This window comes from Strix aluco, chromosome 2 (assembly GCF_031877795.1).
Source record: "Strix aluco isolate bStrAlu1 chromosome 2, bStrAlu1.hap1, whole genome shotgun sequence".
Lineage (NCBI taxonomy): Eukaryota > Metazoa > Chordata > Aves > Strigiformes > Strigidae > Strix > Strix aluco.
This window is the reverse complement of record NC_133932.1, coordinates 79,598,164-79,614,512: the sequence shown is the minus strand read 5'-3', so window position 1 is coordinate 79,614,512 and position 16,349 is coordinate 79,598,164. Positions and strand designations below refer to the sequence as shown.

The following is a 16,349-nucleotide window of genomic DNA, read 5'->3' as shown; positions in this document are numbered from 1 at the left end:
TTCTGTAGGACTTGAGGGATCCAGTCCCTCTCTTCTCTCTCTCTCTGGTTTCCCACTCTCTTTCTGTCCCCCACTTTGCTCCCCAGTCTCTTGAGAAGCAGGACACAACCACTGAAGGGCAAGGGAGTGAGGCCTGAGAACAAACATGTGTTTCTGAGAGGGGTTTTTTTGCCTTCCCAAGTCGGTAAATCATCCCACTGGAGTGCAGAACAGGTGGCAGAGTCATTTGAGTGATCTGCCAGTCCTTGTGGGCATGTGTCTGTCTGGTTAGGTTGGTGGCATCATTGTGGCCCGAGGAGGTAAAGCTGTGCCTTCACATACTGAATTGTCCTTTGGAAGTGCGTGTCTCCCCTTTGGCACGAGGACGATGAAGGAGACTGTGCTTTTTGATGGCCAGTGACACATTTAAGTACCTGAAGATAGGCAGAACGAGTCCTCCATTTCTGAAATCCATTTGTTTGAAATAGGAGATGAAAGTGTTGAGTTTCTCATGGGAGGGCTTGAGGATCAGCGTGTCCCTATGGATCCATAGCCAGCTCTGGCTGCAGATCTAGGCTGCTTCTAAGAAGCTGCTGTCCGGAGGTGGAGAAGGCAGGAGGGTAAGCTGAGGACAGCAGTATGTGCCTAGATTGGAGCATGACTCTAGCTTTTGGTCACCAGGGGTGAGAGGCTTTCCAAAGAGGACTTTCCTTCTCAACCACTGAATTTAGTAGCCATCAGTGATTCTGATGACTGTTTAAATCTGATTTTTAAATTGGAAAGTTTATTTTAAACTTGTTCATATTTTGACCTTCAGTACATCACTTACCATTTAACTTCACACTCTATTTGTTTGCCATATGCAAAGATAACTGTCTTTTGTTTGTTTTCCTGACTGGTAATTCACTGAGTGCCCCCTGCCTCCTAGTCAAAATTTAGTGGTCCTTATCATCAGTCTGTACAAATATCATATTCTTTCTGTTGTCAGCAGCCTTGCTGTTGATCCTTTGTATGTGTAAGCCTTTCTGTAGTGTTGATGGTGCTGTTGCTGTCCTCCCCCTCTTTTCTAGCTCGGCTGTAATCTCTTTGAGATGGGGGTAATACAAACTTGATTTATCACTCAAGAGTTACGTGCTCCATGACTATACCTAGTAGCATAATTCTTTCCTGTTTTCCTTCAGTATTGCCAAATGTTCTGCTTGCTTTATACTCCATCAACTGCTGAGTATTTTGCTGGAGTTCCCATTGAATTGCCTATCTTTATGTTAAACTCTTATGTCATTTTATCATCCAGCGTGCTCATTATCATGAGATCCTTTTGTAACTCTTCACAGTTGGCTTTAGGTTTGACTTTGCAAAAATTTTACGTTAACTGCAAACTATCTTTTATTGTTAATGGTTATGTTGCAAAGCAGAGGATGACAGCTCTGTTAGTAAAGTTCATTATGAAAATTACAGAAGATTACTAGAAGTAAAAGCATGATATTTAACCATGTGAGACTGTTGGATTTGGAGGCTTTTGTAGAATTTGTTGACCCTGAACTTCTGCTCTGACTTCAGTCTTCATACTATCTGTAAATGCTTATCACTTCTGGCTAACCTTTTAAATTAAATTTCTTTTAACATCCGTTAAGAGTCTTGTCATCATGAGAACCAGGTCCCACAAAAATCATCAGGTTACAAGGATGGGATGATTAATTTGCCTTCATTTTGCTTAATTTTGAGCTTTTAGGATTTGTATTTTCCAGCTCTTCTCTACAGTTGTCAAAATTGTACTCTTTAATAAAAACTGGCAGTTCCTCGTAAACATACTTGTAGATGATAAGGCTTTATGAAATGCACTTGATATTTTCAGGCTTCCAGTGAAAGAGGTGAGAGGTAGCTGTGCTGCAGTAGGGTTGTGTAGTGGGTCCTTAAACTTGAGGATTCTTGTAGGAATCAATATAGGTTTGTTGTTTTGTTGTGTGGTGTTTTTTTTTCTTAAAGGGAAGTGAAAGTAAAACAGACTTAGTAGTAATGGTCTGCTTTGGTAAAGATAGCAGATACCTGTATCTCAACCCTCTTAGCCTCCAGACAGTGAAATGTCAGCATTCTTTTCACTTAGGGAAAAGGTAAATGTGATGGTTTTCAACTTTTAAGTATTCTACTGGAGGTAAAAATGATTGCCCTGAAATAGGACTTTAGAAACAGCAGGCAAGTTTGTACTTTTCTGATTTAAAAATACTAAACTTCTTTAGTTGTGTGGCTGCATTGATTCCAGTGCTGCAGATATGAAATACAGATTGTGTTGTGCCTTGTGCATCAGCAGGATTGTTCTTTAATTTTTTTCCTGGTGGACCTTGCTCATCTGGTGAATGTTTGGCAATAACAAAGCCAGAAAAAACCTGGGATCTTAAATTGTGGATTTCCATCCAACTTTACAGAATGATAATAATTAAATTTAAAAAAACCCAACCCTCTTCATATGTAAATTGGGTGAACTTTGTTGAGAAGAAGTCCTAAAAACTTAAAAGTAGAATACTGCTGCATCTTTTTAGTCTCTCCCTTTTCTGTCTTTTCAGAGTATAATAGTGCTGCTTTTTGGTAGCAGACAGGCAGTTCTGTTCAGTTGCTATAAAGTGGTACCATGGTTACTACTATTTCAGATGATGGACAGAGGGATAAACGTGGAAAAGGGCCTTTCAAGTAGGTTTTCAAGATTTCTAGAGTCTATGCATTGTAATAAAGTGAATATTTCTGTGAAAGCCAAATATTGGTAATGTATACTTTGCAGCCCATAAAGTTGCAGAGGATTACTGGAGGGCATAATTTTGACTGAGAGAGAGTCGGATAATTTGTTTGGTTGTTTTTCTGGTTTGGTTTGATTTTGTGTCTCACCTGCTTTGTCCTGGAAATCTTGTATGGAATGGAAAGAAGTCCTATCAAATGTCAGGGGCTGGTGTGTGTACATAGGCTGGAGGTTAGAAGTTATAAAATCTCTTTTTTACAAGCTAAGCAAATATTGCATTAAAGTGAGGCATATTCAACACAGAAGTTTAAGTCATTTTTGCAAAGTTGTTTTCTTGGAATAGAAATGTGTGTAAGGTTAACAGCAGCAGTCCACTTTTTATGTTTATACATGGACAGTTTCTTTATCTCTGAATGTTGTTGTTGATATTACTTGTTTGACCAAATCAAAAATATTTTTCTGCTATTTATTGACTTTGTAACATGGAAAATTTGACATTGGCTTTCAAAAATACTGCTGTCTATCAATGTGAGATTTATGCAGGGTTAAAGGAAGTTTTTGAATTAATGATTTAACACAGAAGTTGTGCAAGGCAATACAAATTGTACAGTGCATAAACAAAATGTGGATTTACCCATTTGGGACTAGGCTTGAAGTACAACAAATGAATTAAACCTTTGAAAAGGACAAAACTGTCAGGACTTATTTTAACCAGTCCAGATTTTCCACTGCAATGTGAGCAGAAAACTCTTTCTTGCCAAAAGCCACTTGCTTATACTCAGCATCACAAGCATATCCATTGCTTTGGAAGTGCTGGTGAACGCCAGGCTGTGATTAGCAGGAAGGAGAAATCTCTGCAGTTACAGGTAAGCAGACACAGTAGAAAAAGGTCTGGAAAAGTGCTCTGTCAAAACATTTCTGGGAAATGTATTCAGTTTTCACTGCAAAAATATTGCAATTCATTGTGTCAAAGGATGAAAGAACTCTTTTCCAACTTCCCTATTGAAACACAATTTACAGTGTATTCCTGAATAACTGTGTGCTTATCCGTGATAATATTTAAGTTACAATAAAATGATTCAACCATATGAAAATAACAGGTTGTGATGGAATTGTTTCAGTATTGCTAAAATACCTCTACTTTTGCCCCCAATATTTTCACCTTTCAGTCAGATGCTGAAGTTTCCTTCAGGAAAGATTTCAACAAGACCTAGTGAGAGTATGAAAGACTTTTTTTCCTATTGGTCTCTTTCCATTTTAAATAGCTGAGTTAAAATAGAGAGGGATTGTCATTTAAATACTGAGAAATTTTTTGATTTAAGGTAGGGACATGCCTGGGTCTGGGCTCTAGGAGTACTGGATTAATGTTGCCTAACCAGTCAGTATTGCTGCCTGAATCCATTCCCTTTTCAACTTTTAAGCTAACGGAAATGAAGAGGAAGGCTCTGTACATTAAAGTTGCTTTTACAAGGCAGTGGTAGGGTTTTTTTTTTTCTTTCCAGAAGTCTGAATGTAGTTTATGTCCCCTTTTTACTGTTGCAGACAGCTGAACTATGGCACATGGCAGAAAAATGAGTATGAACTCATCCAGTGTCCTTACTGTAGGCTAATAAACTTTCTGGGTTTGTTCATGTGTATCCTCTCTGTGTGTTAAGTACTTTGTCTCCTGTTACTTATTAAAAAAAAAAGTTTATTTTCTGAAATGAAACTGGGTTAAAAAGTAACTTTCTTCAAGTGGCAACGGGTGGTTAGCTTTTTGGACTGAGGGAGACATGTTATACAAATTAAAACAACAGATTGATATGACCCATTTTTATTGGGTCAGCGCTTCTTAATTGGTGCTCAAGCAGAAAGGAGGGTCAGTAGCCATACTGCACACCAAACCCCAAATTCATCATCCTAGTGTGAGAAAAAAAAAAAAGCGTTTACTCTGGTAGGCAATATCTGCAGAGAGTTACTGTGCGCTTTTTCCAGTTGTAACTCCATTATCTGCCTCAGGATTAAATAGAAGTTTTCAAGATTTCCAGGAAAACAGAAGTTCACCAGAGCATACAAGTACTCTGTGAAGAGCTCTTCGTTGCTTGCCACCAATGGGAAAAACAATTTTAGAGGAAAAGTGTTTTCTTTCTGAACCATTGATACCTATTTGACAACAGAATAGTGGTTCACTGGATGCAAATTTATTTTATTCCAGCGAGAATAAATTTCCATTATGTATTGTCAAACACAACACAGGTAGCCTCTGAAGTTTTAAATGTTGGCTGTTTGGGGGTTTTTTGTGGACAAATAAATGGCTTGAATTTTGAAAAGAAAGCTTTTTACTGTCATCTTCACACTGAGCTTGATTAGATATTTTATTTATTTGCCTTGGAGGACCAAAGATAATCAAGCAGGAAGCAATCTCTGTTCAAAATGCAAAAAAGCAGCCTGCCTTCAGAAGACACCAATAACCTGTTGAATACTGCTTTTTTTTCTTCAGAGCTGTGCCAAAAAAAACCTATTACTGGGTTTCTCGTTGACTAGGAAGGGTCTTTGAAAAAGGCTTTTAGTGGAAGATTTCAGCTTCTGTATATAAAACATTTGCTGTCTGAATGTCAGCATAAAAAACATTATTTAAAAAAAAATTAAATTGCCTTTGAACATACTTGATAACAATCTACTATTCCATAGGTGTCTTTAAAGTTAGGTTGCTGTTCCATCTTTTTAACTGCTGTAAGATACAAAGTATTCCGACATAAATGCTTAATCTGGCTTTGCAGTATGTCCCATGAGACATGTAAGAAGTAAAGCACTTGCATATATTCTGCTTCATGAGGATTGCTTTAGTTTTGGAAGTAAATAAAACTGTTGTTGCGTGTTACGTGCACAGTCCTAATGGAGACAGAAAGGGGAATTGAATCCCTGCGATAAAATGGACACTGATGAAGTCTTGCTTGGGCAGCCCTCTGAGAATAAAGACACTATTGAGGTTTATTCTTTTCCCTGTTGGAAGCACTTTTCCATTGTGATGAGTTGCTGCTTCCAAAATGTGTTTGAGATGGTTGTGAAGTGCTCCAGGCCTGGCAGAACATGATCAGAGTGCCTCGCTTGGGCTCCTTTGGGCATGCTCTTGGGTTTTCCTCCTTCTCCATTGGATTGTTAAGAAAGCATTGCTTCTAGGAATGCTTCTAGGTGATGCAGCTTGGGGTGAAGAAGGGGTCTTAGTGTTTCTTCCTCTTCTGGTAGGTTTTAAAAGTGATTTTCTCCAAGCTTCACTTTTGCTGGAAGGAAAAGGTACGTTTTCTCTTAGTTTAACCCATTCAGGGGTAATAAAAAGCCAGTAACAACACAGATATACTTAAAGGAGTTTTGTAATCAGTCATCTTACTCCCCAACTCCATTTGTTGTTTTGCAAATTTCTGTAAATCTCCAAAGCCCTGAAATGTTTCCTTCCATATCCACACTCGTCTCCTGAGAATCCAGGCTTTTGTCAACAATTGTGAAAATCAGTGAGGCTCCCTCTCGGTATCCTACTTCCCACACGCATGATGAAAGACACTTCTGAAGAACAGTGTTCAAAAACGGAGTGGGCAAATCCATGGAAGAAAAATCCATCGAGACCTATTAAATACAAAGACATCAGTTACAGGTTGCTGGGAGAAGATTCGTGAAAATTATGCTCTGCCTGCCCTGGTTTTGCACTGTTCTGCAGACATCTGGTATTGGCCGTGGTTGGAGACTGGATATTGGGCGAGATGGACTTTTTGGCTGACCTGCTAAAGTCATCCTTGTGTACTTCGGTATCCTGTGCTCAGGTAAATTGCAAATGGAGAAAACAGCAAAAATATAGGTATTTTATCTCAGAACAGTGATGCTGCTTCGATTTTGTGCAGGGAATCTGTTCATCAGAATGGGTTTAGTGCTTAAGAGGCGATCGGATTTAATAGCATTAGGTAGTGCTGTTGCTGCCCTCGCCTCAGGAGATTTGTTTGTATGTGCCATGAAACTTCCCAGAGCTGGGTAATTTGTTGGAGTATATTATTAATAATGCTGTTGTCAGTCTTAAACATATTCTCAGTTTGTGAGTTCAACATATCTGAGTTTACATGGAGTCCTTGGTTTATTCAGACCTGTCCTTGTCTTTCAGTGTGAAAGGATATTGTTTGTCACAAACAAATACCTCGGTAAGAGTTCTGCCTTTCTGGCTTCATGCGAAACTGGAGTAGAGAAAATAGAAAATTGACAACAGCCTGAGCTCTTTTAAATTGTGCTCCTGTGTAACAGCATGTTATCGGTCCTTTGGCAGGTGAGAACAGTCATTTGATCACGTGTTCCCTCCATGCCAGTCTGTAAAAATTTCACAGTACATAAGCACACTTTTCTATAAATATTTTTACAGTCCTAAAAAAATAAATACAATGCATGTCTGCAGCTGGGTGTGAGTGGAAGCTCCTAATGCACTGGGGTACCCTTCCCTGGGGAGTTGGGTTTGATTAATAGCTATTACGTGGTGCACTCTGCCAAAAGCAAAACATTTGTGTCCACAAGAGGCCAAGTGATAACGTCATTGCTGCCGGGGATGATTAACTCGTCTTGCAGAGGCACAGAAACAGAAATTGCTTTTACCCTCTTGTCAAGGTGGGAGCAGAATTTTGTGTATGAAATTCATACACCTAGAGGATAAAATCAGGTTTCTTTGAACTTTGCAACTTAAACACTTCTTGTTTCTGACTGTGAGAGAAAGTACAGACCAAGAAAGGAGAAGAAGGTTAAGTGGAGTGGGATGAATATCATTGTGGGGAAAAAAGAAGTTTTCTAGAAGAAGAAAAACTGTTTTCTGCAATTGCATTTTAACTGAAGCATAATGAGCATTAGTTTTATCAGCATGACTTCGAAGCACTTTGATGTTAGAAAATACTCTTGTGAGCTCCAGCCATCTACAGACTTAGAGTTCAGCAAAAATATTTCATGGTCCATTAGCAAAGTAGTACAGTGGATCGCTGAAAAGGTCCCAGGCTGTGTCTGTTGTTTCACAGTCAGTGGTACACCTTCCTCCTCACCTGCTTCCCCAGGGACAAAGGACATTAGTGTTATTAAGTTGTAAAGCCAGCTTCAAAGTGAACCGGCAGGTTTTAATAAGAAGCTCATTGCCATACTGTAAATAGCGTGGGACATGCTAAAAACCCTGAACCTGGCACATTAGTGATCTTGACAAGGAGAATATGGCTCACTTAGCAAAACTGATATTTGGAGGTCATGCTCGGTTTAAACAGAACAGACTGGTGTTTCCTACCCTGTACCTGGACTTCTCTCAGCTTAACTAAAATAGTTAGGATTGACTGGGTAAAGTGTTGAATTACAGTTGACAAGCGTTCATCTCTGGTTGTATAACAGGCAAAGAGAGATGTTGCAATAGTCATCTCCAAGTCAAGCAAATAAAATAAATAATGGTTCTTTTGTAAGTCAGGATACTTTTTACTTCAGCTGAGTTCAGATCAAATCAATACAGGAATCAGGGTTAGAATTTTAATATTTTTGGCTCCTGGCCACCTGGTCAAACTAGTGGGCTGCTTCTCTAATAGGGCAGTTCTGGCTTCTTTCTCATTTGAGCAATGCTGGTTTGTTCAATGCCAAATGGAAGCTACTTAAAATCTTAAAGTGGGAAAAAAAACCCTTAAAATGATTAAAGAAATGTTCATAAGTTTCATTTGAAATTTGTAGAAGAAAATGCATTCATCACGTTCTGTTATAATTTCTTTAAAATGTTATGACAGCAGAAAGGTTTTTCATTTGTATTTGCCATCAAAGAATGGATGATGTCCCATAGAAGTCTGTCTTGTTTTCTCTAGTTTCTTGAATATAGGGAATATTATTTTTTGTGACTTCACAACAATTCAGAAGAGAGCCAGAAGCCTGATTCTGGTCTTAATGCTGTAATTTTACTGAACTATGCAAAGACATAACTAAACTCTACCATACATGGTCCAGTCTTACTACATATCTAGTATTATGTTACATATTAAAATATAAATGTTAGAAATTGGTTCAAGAGAGGAATAGAAATGGACATAGTACTCACTGATGAATGATAGCTCTGTGCTGTCACATCACTTTCTGGTCCTGTTTCATAATCTGGTGGCCTGACAGAGTGAGAAAAGCCTAGCCACCACACGAAAAATCTCTTGCATGTTCTCTTTAAGAATGTAATTTATTCAAATGTGATTAATAAGCATGCTGACTGTCACATTATTTGTTTGGAAAATTACCTTTTTTTTTTCCATTCACGTTAGCATCTTTGATACAAGGTCCTCTCTGTATTGGTTAGTGGGGAATTTTGCACAGTGAGGCTTAAAATTAGTGTGCAATGACTGAGAGTCAGCCTTGCTTTCCAGGGACGGGGAGCACGTCCCGTGGGATACAGCATCGTAATTACAGGAGCCTGTAACGAGGAGCCAGACCTGCAGCCGGTGGGGTGCAGGGGAGGGAGTGAGGCTGCAGCCCATGCCATTGTGCCCAGTCATGCCTGCCCTGCTCTTTACTCCATCAGGTGTGGGGCATGGGCCAGTGGGCACATCTCGGTTGAGTTGGCCAGCACGTGTGATGCAGGGTGCTTTATGCTGCTGTGTTGGCTTTATTCTGCACCTGGGGAGGCAAATCATAATGGATCTAGCTTTAGCCTAGGATTAAGCTGCAGCCTTGCTTTCCTCGGCAGGGAGTCTGAGGGAGGGCAAGAGAAAACAGTGCAGGGGAGTCAAGGAAATGGCAGGTAGCTAGAATTGAAAATGATGCTGAAGTGTGCTCGTGGGGTCACAGCAGTTGTTTGGCGTGCAGCTTCTCTTCAGTTTGGAGGCCTTGAATGCTATTTAAAGTACAAACAATGGGGCGAAAATGACATTTAAAAGAATGTAACAGTGAGGTTTAGTTGAAAAACTGAAGCACGGTCCCACCATCTTTTGGACTAAAACACCTGCCAGTGCGTCCTAAACGTGTGGCTGTGTCTTAAGTGCTTTGAAAGTGGAGTCCACTGTGCAGCTGCAAACAAGAGGTATGACTTAGCAGGATTTGGATGCCTTTTCCTGGCCTAAAGGGTGAGGGTTCAGTAGCTGTCAGTCTTCGAATATCTGTATTTCCATCGTGAATGTTCAAGACACTTAATCTGGTTATAGAAGGATCCCTATGTATTAGACTTATACAGGGAATCTTTCCACTAGGTTTTGGCTATAAATATAGTGAACTGCAAAGCAAGTTTCCTTTGCAAATGCGGTCAACTGCTGGAGTGGCAGCTTTTTGAAGGAACACAATGCTTGTCAGTAGTCTGAAGATGCATCTGTAGAGTGGGGCATATTGGTTAATCCTTGTGTTTGAATGTCATAGGATGTCCTGGGACATCTGGGAATGGTTGTATTTTGCCCCACATTGCTTCTCCCAGGTAAAGTCACTGACTCAAAACTAGTAAATCCAGGCTGAAGGGAGTGGCTAAATTGAGGATATTATTTCTTATAGATTAGTTTATATCCTGGACAAATAAGAATGTCATAAGAATCTGAATTAAGGTAATGTGTGGTTAAGACATTGCTGGTTCGTGGAGTGTGAAGCCAGTGTTAACTGTGTCGAAGGGTAGAGAGCCTGTTTTCTGCTGCTTACAACTTCCAGACAGAGCTTAAAATTTCAGCCTGAAGTCCTTTGTGCCTGGTGTCTACTGCAGGGTCATTGTTTTGTCTCTTTGGTAAAAGATTCCTGAAGCAAATTTAAGACTACGGACATGATTTTCTGAAAGTAAGCAACATGAACTTGTGTTTACATGGAAGTGTATAAACGTTGTAGCAGTAACCTGCTTTGGGTCCAGGGTTTAAAACTGGGCAGTACCATTTCCCTGAGATTAGAGGTGTGACTTTGGTCTTCTTGAGAGCATTCCCACGTTTAGCAGAACTAACAGTCTCTCTCTGAAGAGTTGCAGTATATGCCTGCTGCGTTTGAAAACTAAGTTCTCAAGACATTGTCCTGGCATTAGAGATTCCAGCAGGTCGATTTTGGTGACTGTAGGTAGGTCCTGAAGGTGAGTTTTATCCCACCTGAGTTCAGGTGTTTAACTGAATTTGGGCAGCAATCTGTTTTCTGCCCTGCTAGTGACCTAAAGGAGGAACACCCACTTTCCACAGTGTAAATGATCAAACTTGTAAAGCTAGGTATATTAAGCACATCTCTTCTGGCTTGCTGGGAAAGAAGAGTTTGTATACTTTAAACTGTGCAATCTCCCTTAGGTACAACTAAGGGGTTTCTAACTTTTTAATTCTTGAGTTTCTGGTGTATATATAGAAGAAATATATGGGTTATGTTGATAAACTTTGACAGTAGGAGCAAAAAATTGAGCCCCAGTCTTGACATCTCTTGCTGAAGATTTTAATGTGCTGAATAATACAGAGTGCTTAATTCTGTAAGGGTAAAGTGAAAAACTGTTTTAACACCTTTTGAGTTAACTTAGCAGTTCCACTAGAGATCTATGTTGGGACCATGTAGAGGACTCTGCTCCTTTACTGGAAGTCATCACCTGCAGAGATGGCTTTTTGAAGACGAGGTCTTTGCTCATTACTACACGTTATCTACTGAAGCATGAATACAACATGTCTAGGAAGCCTCAGCTTCTCCATTAGACAGATGCTACATAATCCATTGCCACATAATCTGTCTGATAAGTAAAACTACTGTACCAGAGCAGCCCATATTTTGTATATAACAAGAGCTCCTATTTTCCATCTGAGAGATCCAGCTGGTTAGTAATAGGTCAGGGCTTTGTGCTCGGTTGCAACTCCTAAAGATGCTGGCTGCCCAGCATTCCTCAGAACGAGAACTTTTACTAGGGCCTTCTAGTGCCTGTATGCTTTGCCTTGTTTAATAATTAAAAGGATTTTTTTTTTTAACCAGGATTTTTTTTGCTTACTTGAAAAAGGAGAAGTGATTTTTGTGGTTTAGAACAAAAAGAAGATCTGTAGCCTAACACAGACTCTTTCCCGCTCTTTCAAGAGAACATGAGATTGGCAAAAGCCTCCTACTCCTCCATGCCTGGCTAGCTTTCTGCAGAAGGGAAGTGATGCTTATCTGAAAAGAGGGGTCTAAAGCTAAGTAGTTTTTACAAATACATGTCCACGAATTTATTTCACTTGGCATACGAAAAACTGCATTTGTAGATGTGTATTCTGGATCAGTTCCATTGATCCAAGTGTGTGAGAGACTGAAAATAAACAGCAGGAGTTGTAAAAAACCAAACAGAATTAGTTGTTTTGTACTTATTCTGTTGAGGGCTTTCTTTGGCTTCAGCAAGAACATTTTGTATTTCAGTTGTCAACGTATAAGTTTTGGTAGTTTGTTTAGCTACAGTGGGGAGTGTAGGCTTGAGTTGGAATCAGTCATTGGCAATAACAACAAAACAATGAAGGAAAAACCCCAGGCAAACCAAAAAGCAAACTTTCTGCCTGGATAAAGGACCCCATTGGTGCTGAGGGCTCTAGACTGGTGAGATCCTGCCAGTTTTGGCAGGACAGCTAACTTTGGCTGAAATGTTGGGACACAAATAGAAGTAGTGGAAAGAAGAGCAGAATTCACATTTGCTGGAGGCCCTGGCGTTCTCCATATGGGTGGGTTTTGCAACATGTAAGGTCAGGGTGGGCTGTGATGTTAATAATGGCCTGTGGCCTGGGAGGCATTTTATTAGGGTTTATTATTATTATTTATTATTGTATTTTCTTCTGGAAATCCCGTGTTTCTTTTCCCACATTTACTTCCCTCTGTTTACTCAAACTGCTGAGTTTTCCCCTGTAACCGTCGTCTCTTCTGCTTTCCTTCTAAAATTCCGTCTCGCCCTTCTCTCCCCCGGTGTTCACATCCTCCCTCCTTCTTTCTTCCACATCTGTCTTATTTTTTCCTCATTTCCCATGAAAACTCTCCCTTCCTTCCTCATCCACAACCAGCTATTTCACTTTCTTACCTTCCACTCCCATTTTTTCCTTCTCTTGAGCTCTTTCCTCATATCTTGAACTCTACTTTCCTTGATTCCTCCCATAATTTTTTTTCCCCAATTTGTCTTTCCTCTCCCTTCTCCTTGTATTGCTTCCCCCTCATGGTCAGGCTTTCCAGGTGGCATCTCTTCCTTCACCCTTCTGGTGCAGGTGATGGGCAGAGGAGGTATGGCAGCTGCCAAGGATGTGGTCATGAACACATAGGGCATGTAAGTGGTAGGAATGAAGCACTCCAAATTCTGTCTCCATGTTTGCACCTGCCTTCTGCTGAAGGCATGGCCTCCTTCAGAAAGGTCTCGGCTCTGTCTCTTCTAAGCCTGCATCGGTAGAAACTGCTGAAGCACACAGTATCTCTTGAGAAATCAGATAGTGTCATGATTTTTGAGACATACTTTCCATGCTTCCCTTTCTAAAGAAAATATTCATGTAGTAAGAAGATAGGAAATAGGATGACGCTGTATTTTATTCTTCTTCTACCCTCTATCCCCCAAACGTTTTTTCGTATTAATTCTTGCTGCAATCTCACAAATCTTGTATGTGATTCTGTTGTGTACATTTTTTTTAAAACCGTGGCTACTGCCACTTATATAGCGCATGCTGTTTGCTTTGCCCCCATGTGCAATATCTGGTTTTCTTCAGTCTTAACACCTACTACTTGAGAAATGACTTTGTCAATTTTAATAGTATGCAACCTGGCAGAGTATTACTACTTGTGACTTTCAGTAGTGTGCAGTATAACATTTACCCTTTTCCCAAAATTTCCATCTGTCTCCTACATCTATTACTGAAAACCGTTACTGACATTTCTGAATTGGAATGGGTGGCTCTAGAGAGAATATTTCCTCTTTTACATTTAGCCAGCTAAATCATCAGCCCAACAAGCTATCAGCTCAACAAGCTCTTGTGGAGAGGCTCTCCTTGTCTTTCCCCCTCTTTCCTTTTCATCAGTTATGAGTATTTCTCACCTCTTTGTGCGTTTTCAGCTTAACCTCACTCTTCATTGATGCTGTGGGACAACATTGGTGGAATATTTAATTTGAGGAATATTTAATTCATGTACTGTACTACAATTGTGTAGAATTATTTTAAAAAGTATAATTATCTTGCAACTCGTCATTCTTGATGGCCAGGTAAAGCTAGCTAAGTATCATCCAGACCCATCTAATTGCACATTGGTCTTGGAACTGAATTTTTCAGCAATTAGCATTGCATTACCTTTTATTCATGCTAGCAGTACCAAATTTTGGTGTAGGTATCAGTAAAGTAGTAAAACCCTTTCTGGTAACATTACTAAGTAATAGAAAAGCCTTTTGATGTGAAGACCTGGAAGCCAGAACTGGGATCTGTTCCTGAAACTGTGTGTGAGTAATTCTTGCATTACTAACAGTACTGACTTCAATTAAATCAGATGAATCCAAGCACAGAATGGTAATTATTCTGGCATGGGAAAGCTGACAGTGTTTTTAGAGCTATTTTTATTGATGCATTTTAAAACCACACTTATTCCAGTCCTTCCCCCTTTCTTTATTCTTGCACAAAAATAATCCATCAACACTTTCTGGCTGGTATCTGCAAAGTGAAAGTTGTGTTCCTTTGAAGCTGAATAGAATGAAGCATCATGTCCGTGGTTTCACCGTCTGCGTACACAATATAGTCATTTATTAAAAGTTATTTATAATATCTAACCCTTTGATTTTCACATCTGTTTATCTATAAAATATCCTAGGTATTTTATAGTCCCCAAATCCTTAAGTCCCACGTTTAAGTCTTAGATTTTGATGCTGAACCATGTATTTGTAAAGGTACATGAAAGCTAACTTAATCAAAGGAAAATTTAGATTAAGTGCTTCATGTTAGAAAGAACTCATTAGAGGATGATGACTTAGTGGTGAGCCGTTTCATGAAGCCTTTATGAAACAGCCTTTAGTTTAACAGGGAAACTAACTCTTTTCTGGATATGGAAGGGATTTTTTTCCCTGTAATTTTGGAATGACAATTTTTTGGGGTTTGTTTTTTGGTTTTTTTTTCCCTTGAGAAACAGAGGGGAAGAGAAAAAAATATGAACAGAATACTACTGTCCTCATTTCTAAGGAAGAACAAATAACAAGTAACAGCTTATAATGTAGTAACACAATCTAAAGGGCCAAATGATAAATTAATGGAAATGGGGTTTTGTATATTGTTTTGGAGACGAAGCACATTAGATTGAATTGTTTCACAACCAGCATGCCTAATTATTGTGTCTGCCACATTCATCTATTTAAAACATTCCCAACTTTTGGATTGCTGCCTAGAATATTACTGCAGTATGTGTTTCAACTGGTTATTCCCTTGTCACGCGTAACTTCACGAAGGAGGCTGATTTTGTTTGGAAAAAAGAAATACAAGTGAGCATTGGCAGTATGTTTATAATATCTGATAAAAGGGGATGATAGGTTTCATAATGTTGATTTGAATGAGTTGCACATGAACTGATACTGTATTTGTTTTGTCAGGTGAGTGACTTAAAAAGTGCCTTTGTCAAGTCACTTTTATGAGCGAGGACTGCTACGCCTGTGTTCTCAAAATCCTCTTTTTGCCAGCCAGACATTGCCTTCACCTTACACCTGGCGGAAGATACCTCAGCTGTCTCCACTTGCCAATCAGTTGATGGGAAACTGAAAGAAGAAAAAGAGGAAGAAGAACTATTATTATTCATGGACACGAACAAATGACTGCATTGCTTTCCTTCTGTAATCAATACCAGCAAGCAACTGTCAGAGAACTACTGTTCTACCAAGGAGTGCCATTGCATTGAAGGATCTTGGCTTAAAACTGGTGCATCCGTGATACAATCAACAAGCCCACGTGTTTTACAGACAGAAATGCGACTGAGCATGTTTTTTTCCAGCCAAAAGTCTACAAGCGGGACTTAATGATTGATGAGTGACTGCTTGCTGATAAACTTTCTCTGTTTATTCTGCTGTGTGTGCGTTGGACATCGTTAATCGTCCCCTGCTTTTTTTTTTTTTTAAACCTTCTTTTCAATTGGAATTGAAATTATTTTTTTCTGGTTGTTTTTTTGTTTGTTGTTGATTTTTTTCTTTTTCTCTCCCTTCCCTTTGTCATTAGTTTTGGAAATTTCTTCGGCATAATTCCTTTGACAGAAATTTACAAATTCAAAATCAGCTCTTCATCATGGCTTTGAATGTCGCTCCAGTAAGAGATACAAAATGGCTAACACTAGAAGTGTGCAGGCAATTTCAGAGGGGAACTTGTTCACGCTCTGATGAAGAATGCAAATTTGCACACCCCCCTAAAAGTTGCCAGGTTGAAAATGGAAGAGTTATTGCCTGCTTTGATTCCTTAAAGGTAAGAAAAAAAAATTGCATGTGTAGTGAAAATGCTACTATATTGTACTGAAAGTAAAACGTGAAATGATGAGTTACAACTAAACCAGTTTAATCAGGAAGTGGTTTATTCTTGGCAAGATATATATTAATACGAATGCTATTTGTTGTAACTTTTATTTATTGAAGCTTTGAAAAGATTTCTTTCTAAGGATTTTCTTTTCCACTGTCAGTATGTTGTTTGCAAAAATTTCATATGACTGTGGGATACAGGATTGCTTACAGCTGGTGGGACAATTGTATTCTCCCGAGCACATTTTA

At 39.3% G+C, this 16,349-nt stretch overlaps 1 protein-coding gene across 7 annotated transcripts in view; it reads left to right on the top strand.

Moving 5' to 3' along the window:
• The window catches only part of MBNL2 (muscleblind like splicing regulator 2), a 111,933-nt gene that overhangs the window by 22,780 nt on the left and 72,804 nt on the right, over nucleotides 1–16,349 (top strand). For all 7 annotated transcript variants that reach the window (XM_074815427.1, XM_074815425.1, XM_074815430.1 and 4 more), the window contains exon 2: nucleotides 15,195–16,050. In XM_074815427.1, the coding sequence (XP_074671528.1) occupies nucleotides 15,877–16,050 (174 nt within the window). In that variant the 5' untranslated portion in view covers nucleotides 15,195–15,876. The remainder of the gene's footprint in view (nucleotides 1–15,194; nucleotides 16,051–16,349) is intronic.